Source organism: Sabethes cyaneus, chromosome 2, assembly GCF_943734655.1.
Source record: "Sabethes cyaneus chromosome 2, idSabCyanKW18_F2, whole genome shotgun sequence".
NCBI classification, from domain to species: Eukaryota; Metazoa; Arthropoda; class Insecta; order Diptera; family Culicidae; genus Sabethes; species Sabethes cyaneus.
In genome coordinates, this window is record NC_071354.1 from 90,758,953 (window position 1) to 90,786,310 (window position 27,358).

Genomic DNA, 27,358 nt, shown 5'->3' on the forward strand with positions numbered 1-27,358 from the left:
TTGCATACGTTCAATTCTCAAAAGATAGTGCTTTTGAAAACAATTTAACAAAATCAAGAACACAAACTATTGCATTCCTGCTACCTTATTAAAGATTGTTTTTATTATGTATGGTTTCCCACGTTGAAGGGATTTTACCAATTCAATCCTATTTTATCAACAGCACATCTTTTCACTACACTTCTAATGAAACGGCAAGCATGCGTATTCATACAGAGTCGTATTATAACCGGATACTTCAGCTATAGCACATTTTTCCAACACAGATATCAAATTCGCCGAGGTTTAATCGTCTCGCAGTAAAGAATCTGCGATCTGTTGGGATAACGAACTTGTGTCATTTTTCTGGCACACTTCCCTAACACAGACATCAAATTGGACTAGGTTTAATCGCGTTCGTAAGAAATCTGTTGGCACGAGGGGGCTTTGTCACTCTCTCTGGCGTACCGCGGTGTTAAAAAATCTTGTTAAAATGAGGAAACTTGTTTTGGCTTACTTCCCAAGCACAGATATCAAATTGGTATAGGTTTAGATCATCGTAAAGAATCTTCCAACCAATCACGAAGCGAGAATTCTGGTAAAACATAGGTTCATTATTTTCAATTTTTCAATAGTTCAACATCAAGAACCCGTACTTTTCTTCATTTGGGTCAATTCTTAGAAGATTTTCCGATCGATTGGTGTAAGAATATTGAAAATCGATCGGAAAACCGCTGAGCTATTAGCGCTCAAAACCTTTCATTTTTCGTGACGCTCGCATTTTTTGATTTTTTGGAATGACACCCTATCTCAAAACTTGCCGTAAGACGTAGTCCTACGTCAAAATATTCCTACGTAAATATATGGTCAAACCTCAATTGTCACAGAGTTATTGAACTTTTTTAGTTTTTGGTTCTGTTTGCCTTAAATTAACTCTGGTGCAAAAACTATGCTAGCTAGCTGAATTCTGTTACTTTCATTCGAAAGCTGAGAAAATATGTACTTGCTTTTAAACCTTCTACTTCATGAGATTTAAAAACTTTTTTGAAGCAAAAAGCTATGAACTAAGTGTTTTTCAAGGCGTTTTTATTATCAATTTCCCACCCTTTCGTACGCAATGAATTATAACGTCGCGGGCGAAACCGTCGCCAGAATCGTCGCGGGGGCAAGAATCGTTAATTTTGTCAAGTAAATCAATAGCTTACGTGCTAGACAAGCATAATATATACTTATTACTTACATAAAGCCAAGCAGATTCTTCCTGCGACGACTACAAGCTGTCAAACAAGTGAGCAGCGCGTTTTGTTACCAAAGAAACGGGCAATATTGAATTTCTTTAAAAATGTGCGATAAAACTGATTGCTGTTATTCACCAATTTAAAGCTCTGAACGTAAAACGCCTATCTCTTTTAGTTTCGTTGCAATTTCATTTTAAACGTGTCGTATTACGTGTTGAATTAGCATCTGAAAACTGTAAGAACTTATACATTACGCATAGCACACTAGATTACCGCGTGCGGTGGACACAGTCTGACACGTATGAAAAACAACAATGTTTTACATAAATTGAGGGTTCGCCTCCACTTTTGCTTGCATAACCGTACAAAACTCAAGCCGCTTAGGTTTATTCGCTGGCAGCAGCTCTTGCACCTATAGTGTGGAAAAGATGCATCTGTACCCGGTTCAGTACGTTCCACACCTCCATGGTGACAAGGGACTGTGCCGCAATTTGCTATGTCCTTGTCTTGAAATCATTTCCCACGATTCGCAAAATTTTATGGTCAATCGCTGACGCTACTTGTTGACGGACTGGCCCACCGGGTAACCGGGCAAATGCCCTGTGGGCCCCAGTAAAAATTTCGTTGTTACACAAAATAAGATTTTCCAAAATTTTTATTTCAGTTAAACTCTTTCTACGACTCACGAATGTTCAATTGCTGGGGCCCAAGCTCCGAAAATATTACCAGCTTCAATTCGGAGTATTTAAAAGTAGAATTAGTATTTGCATTCTTAAAATAGCTCGTGGTTCATGCAGCTGCGCTAAACTCCATTTTGGATTTTGCCAAATTTTACGCTAAAACCCCCAGCATTCGTCGATCAGCTAATTTATTTATTTACTATTTGATGGGGCTTTCAACCGTTGGTTGGTTCGCCCCAACGGCAAAGAATGAATTGTAGAACGTTACTAGAGCTTTAAATTGGTGAATAAAAGCAATTAGTTTTATCGCACATTTTTAGAAGAAATTCAATAAAAATGCCTTGAGAAACACTTATTTCAAAGCTTTTTGTTTCTAAAAAGTTACTAAATCTCTTGAAGTATAGGAGGTTTAAAAGCGATTGTAGTACATTTTCTTAGCTTTCGAATGAAACTAACATAATTAGACTGACTAGCATAGTTTTTGCACCAGAGCTAATTTAAGGTAAACAGAACCGAAAACTAAAAAAGTTCAATAACTCTGTAACGATTGAGATTTAGCCATAGAAAGATTTTTTTCATCAAATAGAAGAATTTTTTTTCATCAAATATGATCCTTTATCATAACCTGAAATATCTGCACAACGCTACCTAACATCACAACACCCTGCATACTGTGCTTACACAAGCAAATTATACCGTTGGATGAAATCAATACGCTAGTATTACTGTTTTTCAACTTGTATGTGTATGTATGGGGGTAGCCACCATCGCTTATATGATTCCACGAGAATGTAAGATATAGTTACTATATATATAGTTCGGCGGATAGAAAATCGGGAGCCAAATAAACGTCAAAAGCGGAGCCAAAAGCTTTTCAAAATCCAAAATGCAGGAGTAATGTTAAAAAAACACACTTTATTTTCTAAGAACTAGTTATTTTCAACACCCGCCAGTGATTATTTCTCGTAAAAACCTGCACATTTCACCATAATTTCAAATTTAATTTCATAAATCAGGGATGCCAATTCGCCTGGTTTTCTATCCGCCGAACTATATATATAGTAACTATAATGTAAGACACTCCTTCCAGCATAGACTTCCGGTTTCTAGATACATAGCTTCACCGTGTAAACTTATCTTGCGTGATGATTTGTGTGCTAGAATGGCGCGTCAAAATCCTCTTCTTCCCCTTTACGATAATGATGGTATATGGCAATGTAATAAAATATGTTTTATATGAATATACATTATATGTAGATATATGGACAAAAATAGAACAATCTCACCAGCAGTCCTTCGTATGGAATATAGTTGCATCATTTGAGTTTCCATAAGTGCTTCCATTATTAATTTAATTTTTTCTTCTTTTATTTAAACTTTTCATTATTTAAACTTTTTTCGGTCAGAGTTTTCACTGTACAGTTGGAGGTGCTTCATAAGCTAAACTGATATAAATAATTAAAATAACTTATATTAATCTTACCTACTTACTAACAAGGTCGTGTGGCTCAGCCGTCACTCAAACCCGCAGTTTTGAGATCAGGCAGCCGGGAACCACCCAGCATCACACCTCCTAGCTGGGCTACTCAATAGAGCATTACCGGATAAGGCCACGTGGAGGCGCTAGGTAGGGGCTTGGGATGGCTGGACTCAGCATTTCAGGTAATTTATGTAGGTAAGAATAATTTTTCTCTTAACTTCTATAGGTTAGCAACAATCCGTTTTATAAACATACACATTGGTTTATTTTAATATTAATTAATATTATTTTTTTTCTTTTATTGTAAAAGTAAGATTGAGTAAAGCAGACTTGTTGTGAACGGCACGCACAAGCATCTTATAGTTCAACTAATCACTTGTATTCAATACAGCAGCCAGAAAAAATCATATTCATTAGTATCTAATACAAACGAGTACTCACCAACTTACGACTGCAAAATTCCCAACTGCTGCAGGCAGAACTTGGCTGCTGTAGCCTTGGCCTCCTTTTTTGTGTTGTTGGTAATCGCTGGCTGATATTCTAAACCGTTCACAATCACCTTGAACACAAAATTTTTCGCATGCCCCGGACCGCTTTCATGTACCAGATCGTAACGTGGAGGCAACCATTTGCGCTTGCTGCAGTACTCTCCCAGAATAGACACCGGATGTTTGCCATCGGTGACAATCTTTACATTCGTAAACCGTGCCCTTCGGCCACTGTGTTGCTGTTGTATTTGCATCTGAATCTGCCGCTGATGATCCTCGGCGCTAGCTACCAAGCCACGCTTGTCTAGTTTGACGTCCAGCAGCAAAGGTTCCAAGGAACCATTTTTTTCTTTTCCGAGACCTTCTCCTGGCACCCAGCCCATTTTCTGCAGTAAATGCATGCCCATTCCACCAGAGACTGGAGCGGTTTGCTTCAGCGAATCCCGCTTTGCCCATGGCTGGTAACCTTCAGCCAGTTCACGTTGACTCAAGCATTGAACTCCAGTGGAACCCAAGAACTGACCAGGGGTGAATTTTGACGACGCCCACGCTGACATATCCTTCTGTGTGTTATATAGCAACTTGATTGCTTCCGCATCGGCTGGATTGTCTTGCAGCTTGCGCATAGCATTGAGTCGTTGTGAAATGATAGACGACACGTCTAATTTCATTGCTTCCTGATTAGTCGGGAAGACTTCCATTTGCGGAGGTTCTAACGCTGCTGCCGGTGGAGGGAAAGTCGGAAGATTGATGGCGGGTGGTGCAACAGAAGGATCCACCGTAAGTGGAACGGGTAAAGAAGCAGTCGTCGGGGCGGGATCGGAGGGCAAAACTGGTTGTGGATCGGTAGCAACAGGCGGGAAAACTTGCGGTCCCGGTACAGGGTTTACAGCCGTATAGGCTGGTTGCTGTTGCTCAACCGATTGTACGAATGAAGCCGAAGTCGGTAATATTTTCGGAATAGGCTTTTCGGGGCGAACTATGGCCACGGGAGCAGCAGTTGGTGGTTTTTGAACAGGAACCCATTCACTCTCCATCTTTCTGTGCTGAGCGCCGGAAGAAACAGGATACTGCAACAGAAGTGCCTTTGTTTGTTCAGCGGACTTTGGAGGCAAAGGAACTGCATTTTTGATGTTCATTACGATTGGACCAGGATCTTTGATTTGAAACGGATGATGAAAAGCTTTCGAACTGCCATCCACATCGTGATCGCTATCTTCTGACACACTCGAAAGGTCGTTTAAACTTTCTTTTTCCGAGATCTTTTTACAGTACTCCGTCAATTCTTCCACGGTTTTTCCGGTGGTTTTCATTTTCAAAATAAGTTTTTCCTTAGATTCTTTATCTAACCCTTGGGCTCCCGGAAGAGTACCTTTCTTAAGCATTGAAATAGCGTTTTTGCGAGCGATTTCCAGAAGTTTTTGTTTGTCAAACTGTGGTGACCGAGATCTTGATTTTGATTTCCTATATCGTTCTCTGTCTTCGCTTCGCTTGCGTTTGCGGTTGCGCTGATACTCCTCATCTTTGTAGCTTGCATAAAATGAATTATATTTCTTTGAATAGAAATCGTAATATCGACCCTGCCGATAAGGTTCTTCATCGGATATGGAGAAATCAGAATCAGATCGACGGCGTCTCATTTCCCTTAGGTCCGAATGCTCTCTGTAACGATCCTTATCCCGTTCTTTTTCTCTTACACGGTCTTTCTCCCGTTCTTTTTCCTTCGTAGCAGCTTCTTTGAAAATGGCGCTATCTTTCAAACTTTTAATTTGAATTCTATGTGATTTCGGATCTTCCCTTTCCTTATCACGTTCACGAACACGTTCCTTATCATACTCCCGGTATGAATGGTCTACTTTCTCCTGTTTAATCCTTGCTTGGTGATGGTCTTCACGCAAGCTGCAAATTGAATAAGTTGATATACAAAAATTATTGCTTGAGATTTGGATTTTACCTTGAACTGTGATGATGACCACTATGATGTTGATGATATTCTCTCGAGTCACGATAATCCGCAGAGTCTCGGGAATACCGATCATTACTAAACTCCCTCTTGACAACGACAGATGACATTTCCGATTTTACCACAACATTGTTATTATGTGTTTCCTTTTCTTTGACCTTATTTTTCTCACGTTTTACTTTATCTTTCTTGGGTTTTTTATTCTTATGTTTCTCTTTAGTTTTTTCCTTTTTGATTTTCTTCACTTTTTTTAATATCTCTCCTTCTTCCGCCGCCGTGTCAGACGATGATTCGCTCCCGCCTTCAGATTTCTTTTTCTTTTTTGACTTCTTCTTATGCTTTCGCTTTTTCTTTTTTAAATCGGCTTCGTTGGAATCATCATCGATAATTTCCGGTGGAGCAGCATTGAAAACTTTAAAGAGTTCCGTCAGTATTTCGTTGGAAGATTTAAGCGGTTCTATTGATTTGCTCTCCTTAGCCTGATCGGTATCATTTTGATTTTCAGCTGCCGAACCGGTAGACGGGTTTGAAGTTCTCGCAGAAGTGAAGATATTAGACAAATTCAAATCTATAGATAGTTTATCCACAGTTTCCGATTTACTCGAATCTTCGTAGCTTGTTGTCTTTTCCTGTTTAATTTTGATGTTAAGCGGAAACATCTCAGCTGTCGTAGACTTTTCATCCTTGGCACCAGATGTATCGCCCATCTGTAAAAGAAAAAAAAAAGTTATTTTATCTTGTTTCAGTGCAATATACGGTTTAGTGTACGGTTATACAAACGATGCCCGCAATATTAGAATATTTCTTGAGTTCTTGCCGTTCTCTTTTCTATAGATTGAAATTAAATACAAAATTATACGAACGTTTTCAATCTAAACTGATATTGTGCTGTTGTCAAAATTTTGACTTGTTATGCTGTCAGTTAATGAGACCAAAAACTGAGGTGAGCAATAAAATTTACACGCTTGTTCATGTTTACTCTATGAAGTGACATATTATCGCATTAACCCATTATGACCCAGGGTATGATATATCATACCTCGTCTTCAAAACCTGTTTACTGCTGAATTTCAATAGTTAGCATTGTTAATATATCACTACAAGAGAGATAAGACATCAATCTGATGTGTGTGTGATATAATTTGTCAGTTTTTGTCATTTCATCTGTATTTTCAACAGTGCAAAGTTGTGACAAATGGCGGAAAAAAAGTTGAAAAAATGGCGAAAAAATTTTTGTCTCCAAAACGCATGAAAAAGTCTACATTTAGTGACGAAACATTACCTGACATGTAAATTAGTATTTATATGTAAAGTCTATCACAAAATTCGGTAAGAAATCTGTAAAAAACTTTATAATTTGTTTGTTTGAAACTGAGCCTATAAAATATTTAACCTGCGATATTTTGGCCTTGAAAGCATTCCAAATGACGATTTTGCGTTTCCCGACATATTCGAGCCATAATATAATAGATTACAGAGTTTCACCACAAACTACACAGACACCACGCGTGGAACAAAAAGTATAAAATTTTAGGGACCAGATTCATTTCAAGTGAGTGAATATCGTCCCTTGCATATCTCATGATTTCACGCGGTACTCAGTACTCAATTCTCGCGCATCAATCTCAGTAGCCCAATCACCAACTTATGTTTTCCTGTCAATTTACATGTGCAAAGTTTTTTTTAGCTATTTATATGAAATGTTCAAGTAAGTAGGTAGATGATATTTAATTCTTATTCTAACTCCGTTCCTATTTCTCATATAATTTTCTCTAATTGCTGCCCAGGCTAGAATTTGAATACACCCTGCTGAATATTGACAATAGACCAATGATATGGCCGAAGAACAATCGGTTCCGGCCAATTGGTTTGGAGAAGGTTTCCGCTTGTGATATTGTGGAAGTTCATAATGGGGATTCTTAATTTAACTCCCAAATGGCAGTTCCTGATTGAACCCTGCAAAGGAATTACAACTAAGGACGATTTGTTGAAGACTCGATTTCTCCTGTAGGTACAAAATTCTTTGGGAGTTCGAAATAATCGCCACAATGGACCTGACTCTTTGACAGTGCCGTTCAACCAGAGCAATTTGTGAGTGCAATGGGATTGTGGAAACCAGGAAAGCCAAATTCTCAAATAATCCTCATTGTGGAAAGCGCGAGGGCCGTCTGACTGCCCTATACCTACGAGCTGGATCCGTCGTCTGTATGATTTTTTTTAAAGCTTTTAATGATTTGTTTTAAGTAAATACATTTACAATACTTTGAAAGTTTTACTAATTGGAAAACTTGAATTGGAATCATGCCGAGCATTATGAGCTGCAATGCAAATTACTTTCAAATTCATTTTTCCTTTTCCTTTTTTCGGGTTATCCAACTGGTCGCTTAATAGCGTATAAAACTCTGCGCTGGGCCCTTTTGTGATGTCAACAAAGTGTCTGGGATACCTCAAACATCAGTTTTACCTGACGAGACAGGCAATGTCGCCCACTAAAACACAGGTGGAGCCCCAAGCATAGCCGACTCGCCTATACCCGCAGGTGGAGGCGTTCCGGCCCTGCGCGGACTCCACGAACTAACTCTGAGATCTCTCTGCCAAAGGCCGGAATGTCATATTTTAAATGAAATGATGATGATGATGATAAGAAAAATAATAGATCGAATTTATAAATGTGCTTTGCCGTGGACATTTTGTACTACTTGAGTTGTAAAATGTAGTATAGTGAAGAAGTAGAAGATTCGTCAGCCCCACCAAACACCGGTCACTATTACTATCGCCCACTATCAATTTTCTATAATAATCTCTATTATTACCCGTAATAATTCTAGATAGAATTAACAAAAGGGCGAATGTCGCAAATGTAAACAAAACGGGTGAGAGTTATTTTTTGCAGGACCAGCATAGGAAAATCAACCCTTACTCGGTTTGTTTACGCTTGCGACATTCGCCCTTTTGTTGATTCTATCTTCAATTGTAGAATGTTCCTTCGGCATCCAAACCAGGTATCCCGCTTACATCCCCTTACTAACCCTAAACCCCGGCCGACTCAATCAAACCGGCAATTTTCCGAGATGTTTGTGGCAGCTGTGATAGATAGGGATGTACCCCAAAAACATTAATCTATTAAATATCAGAGATCCCCTTACTGGCTTTATTCTTAAACGGAATAAAAGCACTTTCTGAACAACGCAACAATCACATTTGGTAAATTTTTACCCCGAGTCCCACTTGAAATCATAAAAGTATTTTGTAATATACCCACATTCAGAAGTAAACGTGACCGCTGTTCATTTACTGATTAGTTAAAAAGCCCTACGCCACGTCAAGGTTCAGTTTTATCGAAGGGTGTAATGCAAATTACTATTAAATTGTATAAAAATCTCGAACATGCAAAGATCAGAAAGTTTCCTGATAATAGTTTTGAAAATCCACGTGAGGGGTCAATCCCAGCGTAGTGGTTAGCATTCATGCCTCTCACGCCGATGATCCGGGTTCAAATCCCAATCCCGCAGAAGTCACGAATGACCTAAGCAGTGACTGTAATCAAACAAATAAAAAATCCACATGACTTACGTGGAGAAATGGATTTTCTATTAGAAAAACAAAACCGGAAGCGCTGGCAAGACATTTCAGAAATCCCAATTATATAGGAATAAAGTAATTCTTAAATTTGTTGTTGATCTATGAATATACTCGCTATTAGTTGAGATAATTCGAATGAATTGCTTGAATTCAATTCCAATATTTTGCACATTTGCGAGCCCATCAATATGATCTGCAGCCGATTTCTACGACGATACGTAAAGCTATGGGTTATTTCTAACAAACAAATAAAGATAACTAGGAGGTGCATCAGCTCAAAATCAAAGTTCTGCTTGCCATATTGTGTGATTTAACGATTAACGAAGAGCTGATGATTCGAGCCTATACGCCAGTTTCGTGCGATGATGACCACGACTACGTTGATCTGGTTATCAAGGAACAACAAGGAATTGGATACAATGCTGGATACTGATGACAAGAGAGCATTTTATTTAAAATTTTCGTGCAGCAGGGAAATGCAGATAAGCTATTCGTCTATATTTTGGTCGCTTAAGAAAAGTACACGATAAATAAAAAAAACCATTTTTGTCATATATAAGGGTTGATAAACGCCTTTGGGGATTTATTTTTGGATAAATTCTTACTACACTTGCAACCATTTGCTTATGTTAACGTGTCGGGTATTGTGCGCGCATTCCCTTACTGGACACGACGGTTGAAACAGTCGTGTTTCTGAAGATTCTAAAGATTGGACCTACAGCAAAACTGCCAAAAAGCTTGTTCCACTGATCCAACTTGCATTGAGTATGCAATTTAACGGCAGATAGAACGTAGAAGCCAGCCTTGGCATTCGTCGAGCTTTTTATTAATTTCACCTACAAAACTGTAGCATCCAAAACGGCTCTTTAAATAGTGGCTTTTGAACTGACATATTTTAGATGAATGTGTCGTAATTGGGATCATTGTGCGGGCATTGCGATAATCAAATCAGTAACAAGCGGATCCATGATTAACATTTACATATCTGATAAATGAAATTTGGGGGTCAGTCCCGGTGTATTGGTTAGCATTCACGCCTCTCACGCCGAGGACGTGGGCTCAAATCCCAACCCCGCAGAAATCACATATGACCTAAAATGTTAAATTTAACACTTAACACTTAAGTGACTATAATCAAAAAAAAAATTGGAATTCGGTTCATCACTTTCTGAAGCAGCAAAAGAAAGAAGTGTCTGCCGAATTGCAACCTTCTACCGGTTGTATCGTTAGCATTAAATGAGAATAAAGACTAAAACAAAGGAACACAAAATTCTGGCTCTGGCAGAAGTAATGCAACGGAAGATATCTAGGAACATCGGCTTCAGAAGCATCGGATCCGAAAAAACAAAAGCTTATGGACGTCGATTACCGGACACTTTAAGCGGAAGTAAACCACAAGGGATACAAAATGAAAAATATTCACAAATTGTGCATGAAAGAATTAGGTGGAGAAACCTTTATTAAGACTGCCTAGGAGGATCGCATTTCTCTGTTGCTGGATGATATTCAAGGTTTGTTAATGACCGCGCTGTTGTGCTCCGATTCCCCGTTGGGTGGGACTCCGAACCCATTGGGCCATTGGAAAACTTTGCCAAGCTGACACATACTACTGTGTTGCTAATAGAGGGACATTGGACGATTTCGTTGAGCCCGAGGCAGACTTCAAGGAATATAAGAAGATATTCCACAACATTCTGCTTGTCGTAGTCCCTGTACGTCGTAAAATATCAATAGCATCGATACTTGTTTCGGCTGGTTGAGGAGTTACCATGTGTACCACTGAGTGAAAGCCATAAAGACGTTTTTCTGTCCGAATAGTGTTATCTAGAGGCAGCTATGTTGCCCTGTAAAAATTATCTTTTGATTAGAAAAAGCATATTTAACAATATGGGATCTGCCAATGCCATCGATGAATCCGCGAATGGCATGGAGGAGGATTATTACGACTGAGATTTACCACCGGGAGATAAGTATCCTCGCACACAATTTCCGATACAGATCGATATTTTCCACGCCGCCAATAATTTCTTAAAGATCTCCAACGAACATTTGCACGAAATTTATCGTGTCACCAAGTTTTGCGATACAGATAACGCAAATAACATCACCTTCCGTTGATATTGCCCGCTTCTTCGGGTTGGCAAGGCAGAGTGTTTATGTTTTACATGGTTACCAAAAATGTTTGTTTCGCGTTGCTATATGACCTGTTGATGAACCCAAACTCTTTAGAAGAGTGAGAAAAATGAGTGCTTGTGAAGGGACCGTGAGTGACTTTCTCACGTCCCTTGTGGTACCTGAAAAAATCGTTCGCGTGTTGTCTGTATAGTTTGTGGTTTCACTTCATTTGGTCCAAATTTAGGTATACCCGGGTCATAATGGGTTAACCAAAAACACCCCATCTTGAAGGAATGTTTTTGCCCTATTATCAATTTCCTAGAGTGACTATATACAGAGTGGCGACAATGTCAAAATTAGAATGATAATTATCTGTCAGTGTCATTCCAATCGAGCAGACGACCTATCCAACGCGTATGCAGGAAAGAGAAAGAAAAACCTTGGAAAAACCGCATTGCATACATTTGGGATGACTTGTCACCACTCTGTATATAGTCACTCTACAATTTCCCATCCTTTCGTACGCGATGAATTATAACCGTCGCGGGCGAAACCGTCGCCAGAATCGTCGCGGGGGCAAATATCGTTTATTTTGTCAAGTAAATCAATAGCTTACGTGCTAGACAAGCATAATATATACTTATAACACAGAGAACAGACATCCAAGCTAGAACAAATTTTTCGTAATTTTTTGTGTAAAAATTCAAACGAAAAACCGTTAAAATTACAACAGTTATCAAACGCCGCCTAGTCTACGAATCGCCAAACTAAATTGACTGTCAATCACCGTCAAGAATTTCCGTCAATTAACGATGAGAGATAACACTTGAAATAACTATCGATATTATGGGGCTATTTATCGATGATTTGACGGATACTATTTCGAACAAAACTAGTCAAACATCGACAGTAATAATAATGATAATTAGCATAACAACACGATAACATCAAAAGAAGACCGAATTTTGCCACGTGTGTGTCACAAATCGCAAATTATTTCTAACAATGAAGTTTGACGATACTATCGACACCACCAGGGCTTGAAAAGGGATCGCAAGTTGAATGTGACTGCCGTGAATGCGAACTTTCCGCATTCAAACTCCGCTTTTTGAACGATCATTTGACTGTTTTTCTTATCCAGTCAATATGCCGCTTGCGCTGCTGCCGTCTTACAATTCATGCGGCATCTCAGCAAAAGCAAACAGTCAATCTCCCGTTTTGCTTTGCGCTTTGAGAATATAAACTGCAAACTGACTGGAAGCATACGGTGACGTATTTTTTCGTTTCTCTTTTTGTCTCCAAATCGGCTGCTCACAGTAATAGTTTGTCACCCGGACGTCGGTCCGACGCAAGCAAAATATTCGTTTGTATTGGACGGAGTCCGACCGACTTCTTCCATGCACATGTAGTGGTTGTTTTTTTTGTAGTATTGAATCATACGATTGTGCGGTTGCTTTTCGTTAGCGTGGTGATTGCCAGTCATTTGACTGTTTTGCAGTCATTCGCTGCTCCAAACGGTAAAGGCAACTTGATCGAAACGAAAATGTCAAAAAGCATTAGAACGCATTCATACTGTTGCGTGCATTCGGCGTTTGACTGAGCAAACTGCCAGTTGTGTTATGCATAGCGTTCGTATTCCACCTCTAAACGGACGGTGTGAACTTGAATGCGCGTTGGTGTGACTGCGGTAGAAAAAAAGGATCGGTCGAAGCCCTGGACACCACACTAGTTTCGATAGTATCAACAAACCTTTGTACCATTCCCTTCGTTCGGTTTGTTAACTGATGAGCTTTTGATGTTTTTTTGGTTTTTGCATAAGTAAAAAAGGGAAAGAAATATATTGGATTTCAGTTTTGACAGATGCTTGCGGGTGGCGCCACCATCAAACGAATCGCCAAACTAACTAATGCGAGGAGTAACTTCGGATAACTTGAACGTAAACGAGGGGTTATTTCGAAATGGCCGTTACAAAAATTTACACAGGTTGGGTATGCCAGCCAGGATGTCTGTTCTCTGTGCTTATAACTTACATACAGCCAAGCAGATCCTCTCTGCGACGATTTCAAGCTATCAAAAAAGTGAGCAGCGCGTTTTGTTACCAAAGAAACCACGGGAATGACACTTCCAATACCAACCTATACAAAAAAAACGTAGCCAACATAGAGCGGGCCCAAGCTGACAGCTTCATAGATGGGCTCAAGCTGACAACCGAGTCGGATGTATAAATTGTTAAATTTTGTTAGTTTTAGTTCGATTTTAGTCAAGGTTTTAGCATCACATAGCCAATTTCAGGCAGACAATTAATGCGAAATACATGAAACTGTGAAAATGGTTAGATAAATTCGTTTTGTGAAATCGCTTTGCGTTTCCCGCCTTTTTCATGTGAGCAACGAAAATGTGACGTCATATCAGCCCCCTGAAAGAAACGAGCAATATATCCACAGAGAACAGACTACCAGGTAATTGACAAAAAGGGATTACCTGCGAATGGCCGAAACACAAATGGCCGAAACACAAATGGCCGAATCACGAATGGCCAAAACACAAATGGCCGAAATAACGAATGGCACAATATATCAAATGGCCGAATCACGAATGGCCGAATCACAAAAGGCCGAATCACTAATGGCCGAATCACAAATGGCCGAAACACGAATGGCCGAATGTCATATTCGACCGAAAATATTCATAGCCTTCAACCTGCGCAAACATTGGGTACATGCTGTCCTTACTCGCTGCCGCTCGTTCGGACTTAACTAAGGAATAATCCCTAATAGACAGTAAACCTAGGAAAATGCATGCACCTAAATAGTAGTGGTTTCTGCGGGGGGGCTGCCCCCCCGCAGTGGCCGGCGCTTCCGACGGCGGGTCACCGGCGCACACTCGCGGCCTACGGCCGTCTCGCCCTGAATCATCTAGGAAACATTTAAAGACTAATCTCAAGTTTTTAGTCTTGACCTTGAAATGCGGTCATACATATATATTAATATTTTTTGAAAGGTTCTACAATTGATGAAGGGACGGTAGGGGAAAGAATTGAAAATTTTTGGTGAAGGAGGGGAAGAGCGGAAAGGAAGGGGGGGAGGTATTGGTAGCTATGCTTGACAAGTAGTCATTTTGACTCCTACCTTTTGTCCAATGCTGGAAGGTGCATGAGTCGAACCAAGCTGTAATCTGAGATTATAACCGGATTCGAATCCACAACACCCGCCAGGGCATGTGGTTCGCTGGTACCGTAGACCCCCGTTCGTTTGACCATTTTTAATCTGAACACTTTTTAATTTGAACCCCGCTGGTTTGCACGACGTGCAAATTAAAAATGGTTCAAATGTCATTCTCAACATGACATCACTTGTTTATGCATACAATGCACATAAACACGATTTGTTTGTTCTGACCTAGCGTGTTTAATCGGTTTCGCATTTCGTTTTCCTAATGATTAAGATAGAAATCCGATCAGAAAATGTAATATTCGCGCTTGCAACTGCCAAGTAAAACAAACCATCAAAACAATAACAAAGAGCAGGGCGGCCAGTTCACACAGGTTTCAGCATATTTCGAGTTACCAGTTGTTCAAATTAAAAAGTAACCCCGTTAGTTTGCATGAGGAATCGTTCAAACCAACGGGGGTCCACTGTACTTGTACCTTTGAACCATAGAGGCGCTGGACAAAAGCAGACCGCAAAATCCACTTCTCAAGAATAGCGGCGTGTTTGGTTGGGTTATCAACACATATTGTGCCGCTTCCTACATCAATTGCAGATTACGGGGAAGGCCCCGTTCGGTAATCGAATAATTGGGTATTTTAGCGGTATTTAAATTCTCGCATATTATGATAATATATGATGTCACTGTAAAGTCACATGAAGACTTTTTTAAATTTGATGAGTGAAAGTAATAAAAAAAGCATTTTTTTCATTTAAAAATTTTTTTTTGGATAAGACGATAGCTTATAAGTAAACCATTTTTCTTCTCAGCTCGCCTTAGACTACACAGTGGATAGATAAACTATGGTCATCAGCCGATACAGGTTTCATATGGGAGCTGTCAAAAGCTCGGTCAAAATGAAAAGCTCTATTAGAAAGATAAAAGAGAGAAAGAGAACTTCTGACATCATTTCAATCAATCGGCTTGGTGGATATCTGTCAAACAGCAAATCATTCTATTTTTGATTTTTATTAATTTTTTCATCAAATATTCACTTAATTAAAATAAAAAAAGAACTCTTAGATTCAGAAAACGACGGGCTATCGAATGAGTTAAAAAAATCAACTTTTTTGGGAAAATTAAAATACCCAATTGAAAATTTCGGACATCACTAAATGCTTCTTATGCTTTTTTCATTTCACACAAAATATAATCAGTATACGCGGACTAAAACAACATTACTTGACCAACACAAACATATTAATGGCGGTAAAACCACAGAGAACAGACAATTATGTTCATATAAAATATCACGCAAATGATGTGTAAGCTTTTAAACAAGACGCTAGCGACATCTTTGTTAGGGTGCACCAGTTACCCGATATTCATGTTGCCAAATTTATTATATATTCTCGTCATAGTCTACATTTTCGGAATACTGGCAACTCTTATGTTAGTTACTGTAGCAACCCAGCAACGATTGTAGCAACGGATCGATTTTGTTTATGTTATTTGTTGAACACGGCTAAACATTGAAAACAGAAACGAAATCGTATTTCAATTTACTGTTATTTTAATAAGTAAGACAAATATGCATCGTATTTAGTGTTTTTCCGTATTGTATTGTACCATTTCATCATTACATGCAGCAAAACCCCACCGCGGTGGTATAAGCAGTGGACTTTTCTTCTTTGAACCAGAAGTGGACTTTTGAATCTTTGAACACCGAAAACCCTCTACCACTTCATAGAAAGAAATTCGCCGGTGGTGGCGCGTTTGCCTTTGATTCATTGATCACGGAGATGGCGGCCGCTGAAATCGTGGCCTGTGCCAATGGTTCCATCACTTTTCAAATTCGTAATCGAAATCAAGGATTTAAAAGGAAGTAGTCAAATATTGCTATTTTTGATTAATGTTTACCTTTATTTTAAGTGCGATGAATTGGGTAAATAATACGTTAGTTGCTGTAGCAACTATTATATGCTTTGGTGAAAATACGACGTAAGCTTTGATATGCGTTGACAGACATTAACAAGAAAAGCCCATTCTGTTAGTGATGTGAGCGCCACGTAACGGGAGCATTACCACTTATTTTCAAAATGGCGGCTGAGCTTTTACACACGTGGCGGGTTTAAGATGAATGTCTGTTCTCTGTGGTAAAACGGCTGCGGGTTTATTAATAAAGTACTATTTGATGTTTTTATAATGTTATAAAAATTCTAGGCTTTGTCTTTTCTGCCTCAAAATCGGGTACAGGAGGCGTACGACGCGATGGAAGGAACGATGCCTGAAGAATTGGAGAATTTCCTCAGATATTTTCTGGATACTTACATAAGTGGGAGGAACGGGAACAACAGGCCATTGTTTCACCCCACTCTGTGGTCAAATTTTAAGCATGTCATTGACAAGCTACCGCGGACCACAAACAGCTTGGAAGCATGGCACCAACGATGGACAACCATTGTTGGTTCCAATCACCTGTCAATGACCAGGATCATCACAGAGCTGCGGGTGGAGCAAAAGGCGATAGAGGGGAACATCCTTAGAATTCTTCAGGGGGATGTTCCGAATTCGCGCCGAGAAATAGACGAAAAAATCTACTCGAAATGTGTTAATGCTCACAAAATGAGCAGCAAAAATTTTGTTGACGCAGTTGCGCTTTTATTAACTAAACAAAGGCGTTCGTAAAGCATGTTTTGTTTGTTTAATAGTAGTAGTTTGTTTTTTGTTTGATTAAAGTTATTTGTTAACTACCCAGGTAACCAATAAGCATTTCCAATGCAATTTAAAAGCAAGCCAATAAGCATTTAAGTTGCCTTAAATGCTACTCAAATGCTATTTTGGCAAAATATGCGGCTATATATGGCCCTCTTATAGTGCTGACAATGCTTATTTGCAGCTAGTTACCAACAAGAAGAATTTAAATAGAATTGTGGATGCCAATTTACAACAGTTATGCAGTCAAAAAGCTGATAAACAACAACCTGCAGTATAAAACGCCAGGGATGCTAATAAACGACTGATTTACTGCTTATTTTAATGCTTATTGGTTACCTGGGTACTTGCCAATTCATGATTTTTTATTGAGTAGTTATTTAGGCATCTCGAAAAATTTCGGCCTTTTGTGATTCGGCCATTCGTGATTCGGCCTTTCATGATTCGGCCTTTCGTAATTCGACCATTCGTGATTCGGCCTTTCGTGATTCGGCCTTTTGTGATTCGGCCATTCGTGATTCGGCCATTTGGTACATTATGCCATTCGTTATTTCGGCCATTTGTGTTTCGGCCATTCGTGATTCGGCCATTTGTGTTTCGGCCATTCGTAGGTAATCCATATATATTGATTATACTGTACCAGCCCACAAAAAGTGTGTAAAAGGTTTTTAGGTAATCTACGAGTAATCTTTCAATAGAGCACCCCTCGAGCAGTAAGTGGCAAACTAAATCTTGATGTCGCTGCCATCAATGCTATGTAACTCCAGCACAAAGAAATATGGATAAAGGTATCCCGCATTTTGCACCTTACTGGACACCGCAGTCTAAAAGTGCGACTGGCACAAAAAGTGCGACAATGCGAATGCTGTGAGTGAGAAAGAGAAAGAGTGACAACTGCTATGTTGCTGTTTTGTTTTGTCATATACATTGGCATTAGAGAAAATAATCTGGATTAATCCAGGTACAGCTGCAAAGCACAATATTTACATGGATATTTTTTATGCGTTTGGTAAACTATTTCTGGACGGCGCTACCGACAGATTTTACACACAAAAAATCGAAGCAAGCATTTCCAGGGAAATGGCACGAGAACCGTAGTACCGTGGACCCCCGTTCGTTGGACCGTTTTTAATCTGAACACTCTTTAATTTGAGCTCCGTTGGTTTGCACGATGTGCAAATTAAAAATAGTTCAAATGTCATTCTCAATATGACATCATTTGCTTATGCAGACAATGCACTTAAACACGATTTGTTTGTACTGATCTAGCTTGTTTAATCTAATGCGTTTTCCCAACGATTATGGTAGAAATCTTATCGGAGAATGAATATTCGCTGCTTGCAAGTGCCAACTGAATCAAACTATCAAAACAATAAAAATGAACAGGGCAGCCAGCTCACACAAGCTTCAGCATATTTAGGGTTACCAGTTGTTCAAATTAAAAGCTAACCCCGTTAGTTTGCATGAGGAATCGTTCAAACGAACGGGGGTCCACTGTATGTTCTTGTTTCAGTGTAAATTTGATGGCATCGAATCAATAATACCAATATCAACAACAGCGAAGAAATTTTTATTTAAAATTGCGTATTGTTGATTTACTCAGACTATGCATTGTTTCTAGCGTGAACCCCTATTTGGGAACCGCTGCGCAATATGATATTCTTCTCTTTGCTCATTTTTTGACATTTTGAATGCTTACTTCGAAAGAATCATATGAATCTTTTGCAATAATTGAATGTGGTGCATCTGCAAGTATACTTGAAAGTTTCTCTGCAAGTATACCTGCAGATGCACCACATTCATTTATTGCAAAAGATTCGTTTGATTCATTCGGAGTAAGTATAACGTGAATGATCATAAAAACTATAAAATTTATAGTTGAGATGACTACGTTCATGGTTATTTCAACAATAGTTAATAACGTCATTTTTACCACGAAATTGTCACGACAACCAACTCGTCCCGTTCATTGCGTGTTTAAGATGACTATTTTCTTGTCAGCAATATCATACAAAACCTGGTCATGATAACAAAACCATTGTCATGATGACAATTGTATAGTTTGAAATTATAGTTGTCCCAACCATACATGGTCATTTTTACCATAAAATTGTCACTGCAACCAGCTAGTTCCGTTTATTTTTTTGTCCAAGATGACTATTTTCTTGTCAGTAAAACTATACAAAAAGTGGTTAAGATAACTAAAGCATTGTAATGATGACAATTTTATGGTATACAGATTATAGTTATGCCTACTATGCGTGGTCAACCGTACCATGCGTCCATTGTTCAAGCTTATAGTCGAAATAACCATGAAAATGTTGTCTAGACCAGTTTTCCCAGTCGGTTGAAAACCACCATACTTTTCTGGTCAAGCTTACCCCTAAAATGGTAGAATTTACCATGAAATTTTTCTGTGTGAATGAAAATGCAAAAATGAGTAGAATGTTATGCCATTTAAAATAAAACTGAACTAGCGTGTGAAGTTTATTTACCTTCTACTGACAGCATTTATCCTTTTTCTTTTTTCTCGTTTTTCTCCGTTCCTCATCAAGCTGCGACGACCAGCAGAAGAAAAACAACCCTCAGTTATATTGGTCTTAATGGTGCAAGGTGTCAACCAAGGGGGAAGGAAAAATCGAATTTTCTTCTTCGTGCAAAATCTAGGATTGAGAATGAAAATATATTCGCTGCTTGTTTTTAGAAATCATATTTTGAGTGGATTGCCACAGTTACAGTGAATAGTTAGAACTTAGAAGTGCTACAAAGTGACTGTTTCTTACCTTCAGGATATCGATTTCAAGGTGAGCCCCAATGTATAATGTGCAATATGTTAGAGAGACTTTTCTCGACATACCAGGAGAAACCACCCTCCTTTGTTCCGTAGGCATATTACTAATCGGGTTGAATTTTCCTGACAGTGGCAGTACCAAGATTTTGCGAAAAGGTTTATCGATGGAATATTTAATTCTAGGTATAATAGGTATTAGGCAGTTCAATCAAATCATATAGTTTTTATTTTTTTAACGAGAATCGATTGATTTTATTCCTTGTTTCTTTGGTATTCTCTTAAACATATAAGCACATAGCTATAGGTATGCTCTGTTCTCTGTCGTTTGACTATGCACTTGAATATTGAATTGGATGCAGAACCGATGTTATTGCGCAAGAAACCCCCGACATGGATTACACCAAGGTTACAGTGTGCCTACATTCAATGATGTTTTGCATGGTTTCTCAAAATAGCTACGAATTTTCCCATTAACTTAAGACAATTATCCAATAGCTATTAACTAATGAGCGTCTTAGTTGAATATGTACCATGTAGTAGAATTAAAAGATAACATTAATTTATTTATCATTATTTTAAAATTATCCAAGTTAATTTAATAATCTGTTAAAAAATTAATTATTTTTAGACACTGTCAAAATAAGTAGTTTGTTATTTAAGAGCCGCTCAAAAGGTGAAGATGAATTAATTTTGTTAGTAATATATTGGCGATTGATCTTAGCATTCTGCTGATGTTGTTCTTCAATTCTAACTGTTATACGGACGCGGTAGTCTACTGGACACAATGTTTAAGTCATATCTAATTATTGTTGATAAATTATTTAAATTCAGATTTCATTGTCACAAATAAGAATCATCTTTTAGCCATATATTAAACAGAAAAAAACAGCGATTCGAATCATAATGCAATATATATTAAGTGGGTATCTATGGCACTACCACATTCGCCGAAGAACCATAAGTTTTCTAAAGACTATTTCCAATCGGTCTGTGATAAAAGAAAAAAAGAAATTTTCGTGCAACAGAAATATATGTTTTTATTGTTTAACTTGAAAGTTTCTCTATGAAAGCAATGCTCAATTTCACTCAATTATGTACTTACCAGCTGAGTGTTCGATCGTCTTCGGGGTCACCCCTTCTTTCGTCTCCCAGCCACTTGTATACGTATGTTTTTTAAGAACCCTATTATGAACAAGAAATAAACCTTTTTTCCATATCTGGACCTCCCACATTGTCCCCCTACTATATGTGCCAAGTTTAATAAAGAACTTTTCAGGCATTCTGGAATTATGCAAAAAAATTTAGTATGATTAAATTATTGAAAGGAATGGTAAACAAGTTTTGAAAATTGATTTTACCTTCGTTTTTCAAATTTATCGAGCTTTTACAAGGGCTCCCAGTTTTACCCGAATTTTGAAAACGAACTGTAGCACGAAGGACATAATCTGTATAATATTATAAACGAAAAAAAATCTGATATCACAATATCGGTCAAGAGAATTTATGTTTGACTAGCATTTTCGATATATCATTATTACAAGTTAAAGATTGTAATTAATTGGGAAAAACGTTTGAGTTTTTCTTATCAAGATTTTCTTAGTATACCTACTAATATAAAAAGCATCACGCTCGCTTCCTCTAGTCACTCGAAAGAAAAAAAAGCAGAAACCCCCGCCCGCATACACACCATACCTTAACACTTATTGACTTTTGTGTTAGACATTCTAAGAAATTGTATTTATTATTCCATCAAAGCACAATCATTGCATCATATAGGACTAGACAGGAAGACATTTTAGCCTAACCTGTCCTCTTTATCTCTATACTTACGGTATTCGAGTTGACAAGGTTTTTCAAAGGAATGAAATGGACATTTCATTTTCGGAGATAATACTTATTTTCTAGTGGCATGCATTTGAATCCATGGATAAATAAAATTTCTAATATTCTCTTGCTGGCAACTTCGGTAAGAGTAAAATCTTTCTCGCATGACACAGTAACAGACAAAAAAATAACAACCCACTAGTCTCACTACCATTTCTGATGTAATATCAACGCTGATAAACTAGGAATTCCGGTTGTCATTTATCTTGCGCTTTTTTTCAAAAAGTGATGTCCTGCGCGTTACCCGAACAGCTTATAGAAAGAAGAGTTGAAAAATAAGACAGCAAGTTCGCCCCCATAAAGTGTCTTGTCGTGCCACCGGATGATCAGATCCATAAGGTGAGCCATGTTTTTGCACCAGAACCGGAATCTTATTATTCGAACAAGGAAAACTTTTGCTTTTCTTGTACAAGATGATGTAAACTTCTACTGCAGTTTTTTTTATAATAGAGATCGTAGTAATGTGTCTTTGACTCTAACTGTTCCTATTTTTTCCGTTGTTTCTTTCGTTATTAGATTGAATTCATGATATTGGTTTTCGAGCTTGAAGACTTCATTCATCTCCTAACTGGTACTCTTATGCGATAGATAAATAAGCAATCGTATTCAGCAGATTTTTCGATATTCTCATCATTCAACCAATTATTGAGTGGATAGTATACGTGTATCAACTGGTATTGTAACCTGTGGTTCTGAACATCCTAAGCGAGCAAGAAATCCTCTCCCAAAGGATTCATCTACTGTTCTTAGTCTTAGCAAATACTGATAGAACCATATGTATGTACACATAAGATATTGAGTAGTTATTGTTACTCCCGGGGGATGTTTTATCTTGCTTTGTATCTTGTACTTATCCTTCATGCTGCTAAGACGTGGCAAGTGGGCCACAATAAGAACATTAAATGGTGTATGGGCACGAACAGCACGATGCAGCATGAAAATAGCGAACCGGATATAGACATAATGTACATACCTACGTGATCAGATAAGCGTTTTTACAGCTGCTTTTCGAAGATAGTTTGCTCTTTTTACAATTGACACACAACACATATATTTTTTGAGTTTTAGAATAATAATCATCAGTTAACATTATATAATAATATATCGTTGATATATTTCTTTAAAAACATTCGAGTTCAATTCTAAAGCTGCCGTTGGAAGGCTAAAAAAATGTTCACCTGTAGGCGATATTGCAGGAAATTCTTAGAAATACGTTTATTCGTTCGCTTCTGAAAGGCTACTACTAATTTTACAGTAAATGTCACTCTTATATATACTGCTACTCTACACTATGCCTATTATATCTCCTGCACACCTAAGAAACCCTTTATCGTCGACGTGTTATATATCATCAAGAAATGCAAATTGCCAAAGTTTGTGCATCGACTAGAAACAAAAACATTCTGCTGCTACCGTCGGACAAACCCAGACGCAAAGGCAGATTCATTTTCAATGATTAAAAACTGCCCGGTAATACTCTGTCGGCATATATCATCCGTTAAACCGCAGGGCTTAGTTTGGTTGGTCGGAAACGCTAGAATTTATGCTCATCAGCTAGACGCTAATTTACATTCAGGCGCTTGGTCACATGGAAATTGTTTGAATAATTTGGTTGTCTTTTGTGGAGTCATTGAAAAACTTTTTTAATTTATTCCGAAGGCTGAACGTGATTACTTCTCGAAATAAAAGGATCTTGCTGAGCGCACGTATTTATATATATTTAGTCGAATTTTCATTCACTTTGTAATCTGATGGGATTTATCGAAATTCTGTCGGAATCGGAATAGCAACACAAAAAAGCACAAAAACACGTTTAAAAGCGTCAGAAGGCAACAAAACATGCAGAAAAGACGACAAAAGAACCGTGAAATGACAGTAAAAAGGCAAAAATTTTATTGACTTGACAGTAAATAGGATAACGGAAAAATAGCAAACAAGTTACAAAAAGACAACAACAAAAACAGCGAAATAGGTGTCAAAAAAGCGACGAAAATACAACAAAATAGCGAAAAGCTGTCGAAAAAGGGTCCACAAACAGATGTCAAAAAACGACGAACAGACGACGAAAGTACGATGAAAGATGGCAAAAAGACTGAAAAAATAAATAAAAATACGACCGATAAATAACAAGAAGACTTCGAATATGAAGAAAATAAACCAAGATACGGCAAAAAACGGCATAAAGGTGTTGATCAGACAACAATAAGATGATGAAAAGACGACGAGAGAACGATCAAATAATAGCAAAAAGACGAGGTGGCAAAAATACGACAAAAAGGCGGCAACAAGACAACAGAACTATGGCGAAAAAGTGATGACAAGTGAACAAAAACGACGAAAAAAGTCAGAAGACAACAAAAATACTACGAAAAAATATTGAAACGCGCTAAGGAAGCGACAAAATGTGTTAAAAAGCCAATAAAAAGCGACGAAAAGGCTATAAATAGATGCAGCAAGGATGATGAAGATGTGATAAAAGGATAGTAACAGAAAATGCAAATTGCAAATGATGACAACAATACGCCATCAAGAATAATCATAAGCGGGACGAAGTCAGAAAATCAGATATTATTTTTTTTATAACGGCAGTATTTTACATAATGTTAGTTTTTACAATCGACGGAGGAGACGGTAGAAGGAATCAATAAAACGAAGGTGTTTATCCCTCTAACGATTAAGACTGTCTTAGTGTCTTTGGTCTACGCTTTTGGAGGCATTTTCCCCAGTTCTTCCAATGATCGTTCTTCAGAAAAAACACATGTACTCCCTCATATGAAGTATTGGGCGAGTTTTCCTTTTTTACTTTTAAAAAAAAATGATATGTATTACAAAATGATTGGCCTCAAAATTTATCTATGCTTTATTTTAATTTTGTAAAACATCTGAATTGAAAAATTATCTAGGTAGAGCGCTAAACCTGAAAAAGGAAAAAGAGAAATTAGACTCTTTCTTACCTGACGCTCTTCGAGAGAATTGTTTTTGAATGATAATAAAACTTGAGCTTTTTTTGAGTGTACTTTCATGAAAAAATTGAAGAAACGCTTATTAAGAAGTATACCGTTCCTCTTCCTCTACCCAAGCTGGGGGATCTGTCAAGAAATTTCGTTTGTTACTATAGAGTAGGGCGGGGCATAAGTGCGATGTTTTAAGTTGTCATCAATTTTCGTGAGATATAAAAAAGGACAACAGCATGATATATTTTATAGTAATGCAGTAACTCAATGTCTTCACATTCAACTATAAATCATCTGCGGTAATAGTGTTTTGCAAAATAAATTCTTCTTTCTTCTGATCAAGTGCAGATTCGCACTTTTACCCCACTAGCGGGGCAAAAGTGCGAATACCGCGGGGCAAAAGTTTGAAGCTATAATCCACGAAATTAGCCCAGCAGTAGCTAACAAAACCATATTATCTTCAATCTCCGTTATGTTTCGGTAAGGAATATTCTCAATTTGCACCTTTTCTGTTTTGCACTGGTGTATTGCAGCCTCCGTTAGATCGAAACTTTTCCAAACGTTTGTTTTTTGTTTCATCAGCGGAAACACATTGTTTTTCTTCGGCCAACATCTGTAGAGCACACCGTTTTCTGCAGATCTTTCATTTCTAGTATCTGTAATGTAGTGCCCAAAGCTGTATATCATTAGCTATACATTTTTGCCTCGTCCATGAATCGCACTTTTGCCCCGTCCGTGAATCGAACTTTTACCCCGCTAGGCACTTAACGGGGTAAGGTTAAATTACGGAAAAGCGAAATATATTTTGTAAATTATTTTCGCTGTATTTTCAAAACAGATATGTGAGTGATGTAAAACGCTGCTACAAATTTTCAACAAGTAATTTCCTCCTGTTGATATCGTGTTTGCCGTATAACGAAACATTGCATCAAAACCGCCCTAAAATAACATTTGCACATAACTCAGCAACTATGCTTCGTAAGCAACCAAAGTTTACGTTAGATTCAAACTGTCAAAGTAGGTACCATGCCAATGTAGAAAATTTACTCGGAATCTGCACCGATAAATCATGGAATCGCACTTTTACCCGCATCGCACTTTTACCCCTCCTTACTCTATGTTTTATCTATAGGGTGTGCGTTATTAGGCAAGCAGACGATAGGCATACGAACGTCAGGCATACGGAATTTAGGCATACAGACGTTAGTCATACGCAGTTGACCGAAGGAAAGGCCGTCACGTCGAAAAAACATAGTGTTATTATTTCATCGAAAAGAATCAAAAAATCTCAAATTATAAATTGATTTGGCATATTTCTGCTTGGCATAATGTGATTTGCCATAAAAGCATTGGCATATACATGGGGGATCATTTTGCAGAAAAACATTTGGCATAAAGACATTTTGGTATATGTATTTCCGTAAAAAAGTGTTCCCGGCGACTCGTCATCAGAAGTGCTGGTCACTGCGCGGGCTGCCTCCTGCAGAAATCACATCTACATACATAGTTTTATACCCTTTCCTAGGTCTATCGACACTTATTAGTTTTCCGTAAATAGTCCTCGCATCGACTCACCGGGTTGATACCGAACGGCCGAATAACAAACAGCCGAAATCTAAATGCCCGCATTTTAACAACTGTCACAGAAGGTTGAAATTGTATTTGGCCGAATCACGAAAGGCCGAACCCCTATTTGGCCGAAGCATGAAAAGCCGAATCATGAAAGGTCGAACTTGGCTGAATCTCGCCAAACTCTATTTTCTCGAATAAAATTGATAAAAATAATATTTTTAAGGTCAACGTTAAGCTGCTTAAGCTATCAGCAAAATAATTAAAAGATGTCTTCATGTGTTTTAGAAAAAAATCAAAAAATTAAGGAAACAAAGGTAAAAAGCATTTCGTAATATACTGTCACTTTATTTATATTGTTCAATAATTCATCTGACGCTGTTGTCTACATGAATAAAAACACTACTAACTAGATTAATTAAAGGCTCTGCTGCCCTCAAAGTAGTTATTCTTTGAATTTACTACTCTGTTTCGTAGAAAACTTGGAATGGCACTGATATTGGTTTGAGCCAGGATCGCTGGGCAATCTAATTCGCCGACAAAAACCTTTCTAATGAAGAGGACCCTTTCAATTTTCCGTCTTCTTTCCATAGTGTCCATATGCAACAAACGACAGCGTCTTGATACGGAGGCAGATCGTATGTGTTTCTCCATGGAAGATATTTAAGCGCGTATTGAACGAATCTACGCTGGATGGCATCCAATTTGGATTGCAATTCGTGGCTCTCCAGTTATCCCGAAAAAATCTTCGATTGGGCGCACTGAGACAGATT

At 38.1% G+C, this 27,358-nt stretch overlaps 2 protein-coding genes across 4 annotated transcripts in view; one reads left to right on the top strand and one right to left on the bottom strand.

Moving 5' to 3' along the window:
* Positions 1-3,708: 3,708 nt before the first annotated feature.
* Positions 3,709-6,683, bottom strand: LOC128734810 (protein Son). The gene is made up of 3 exons (XM_053829166.1): positions 6,597-6,683; positions 5,820-6,535; positions 3,709-5,764 (listed from the first exon to the last, which is right to left on the bottom strand). The coding sequence occupies exons 2-3, from the start codon at positions 6,533-6,535 to the stop codon at positions 3,823-3,825; spliced, it is 2,658 nt and encodes an 885-aa protein (XP_053685141.1). The 5' UTR covers positions 6,597-6,683; the 3' UTR covers positions 3,709-3,822.
* A 13,350-nt stretch (positions 6,684-20,033) lies between these two features.
* LOC128733973 (kinesin-like protein unc-104) overlaps positions 20,034-27,358 on the top strand; it is an 82,937-nt gene continuing 75,612 nt past the window's right edge. For all 3 annotated transcript variants that reach the window (XM_053827901.1, XM_053827902.1, XM_053827903.1), the window contains exon 1: positions 20,034-20,191. The gene's annotated coding sequence lies outside the window, so the exon portion shown is untranslated. The remainder of the gene's footprint in view (positions 20,192-27,358) is intronic.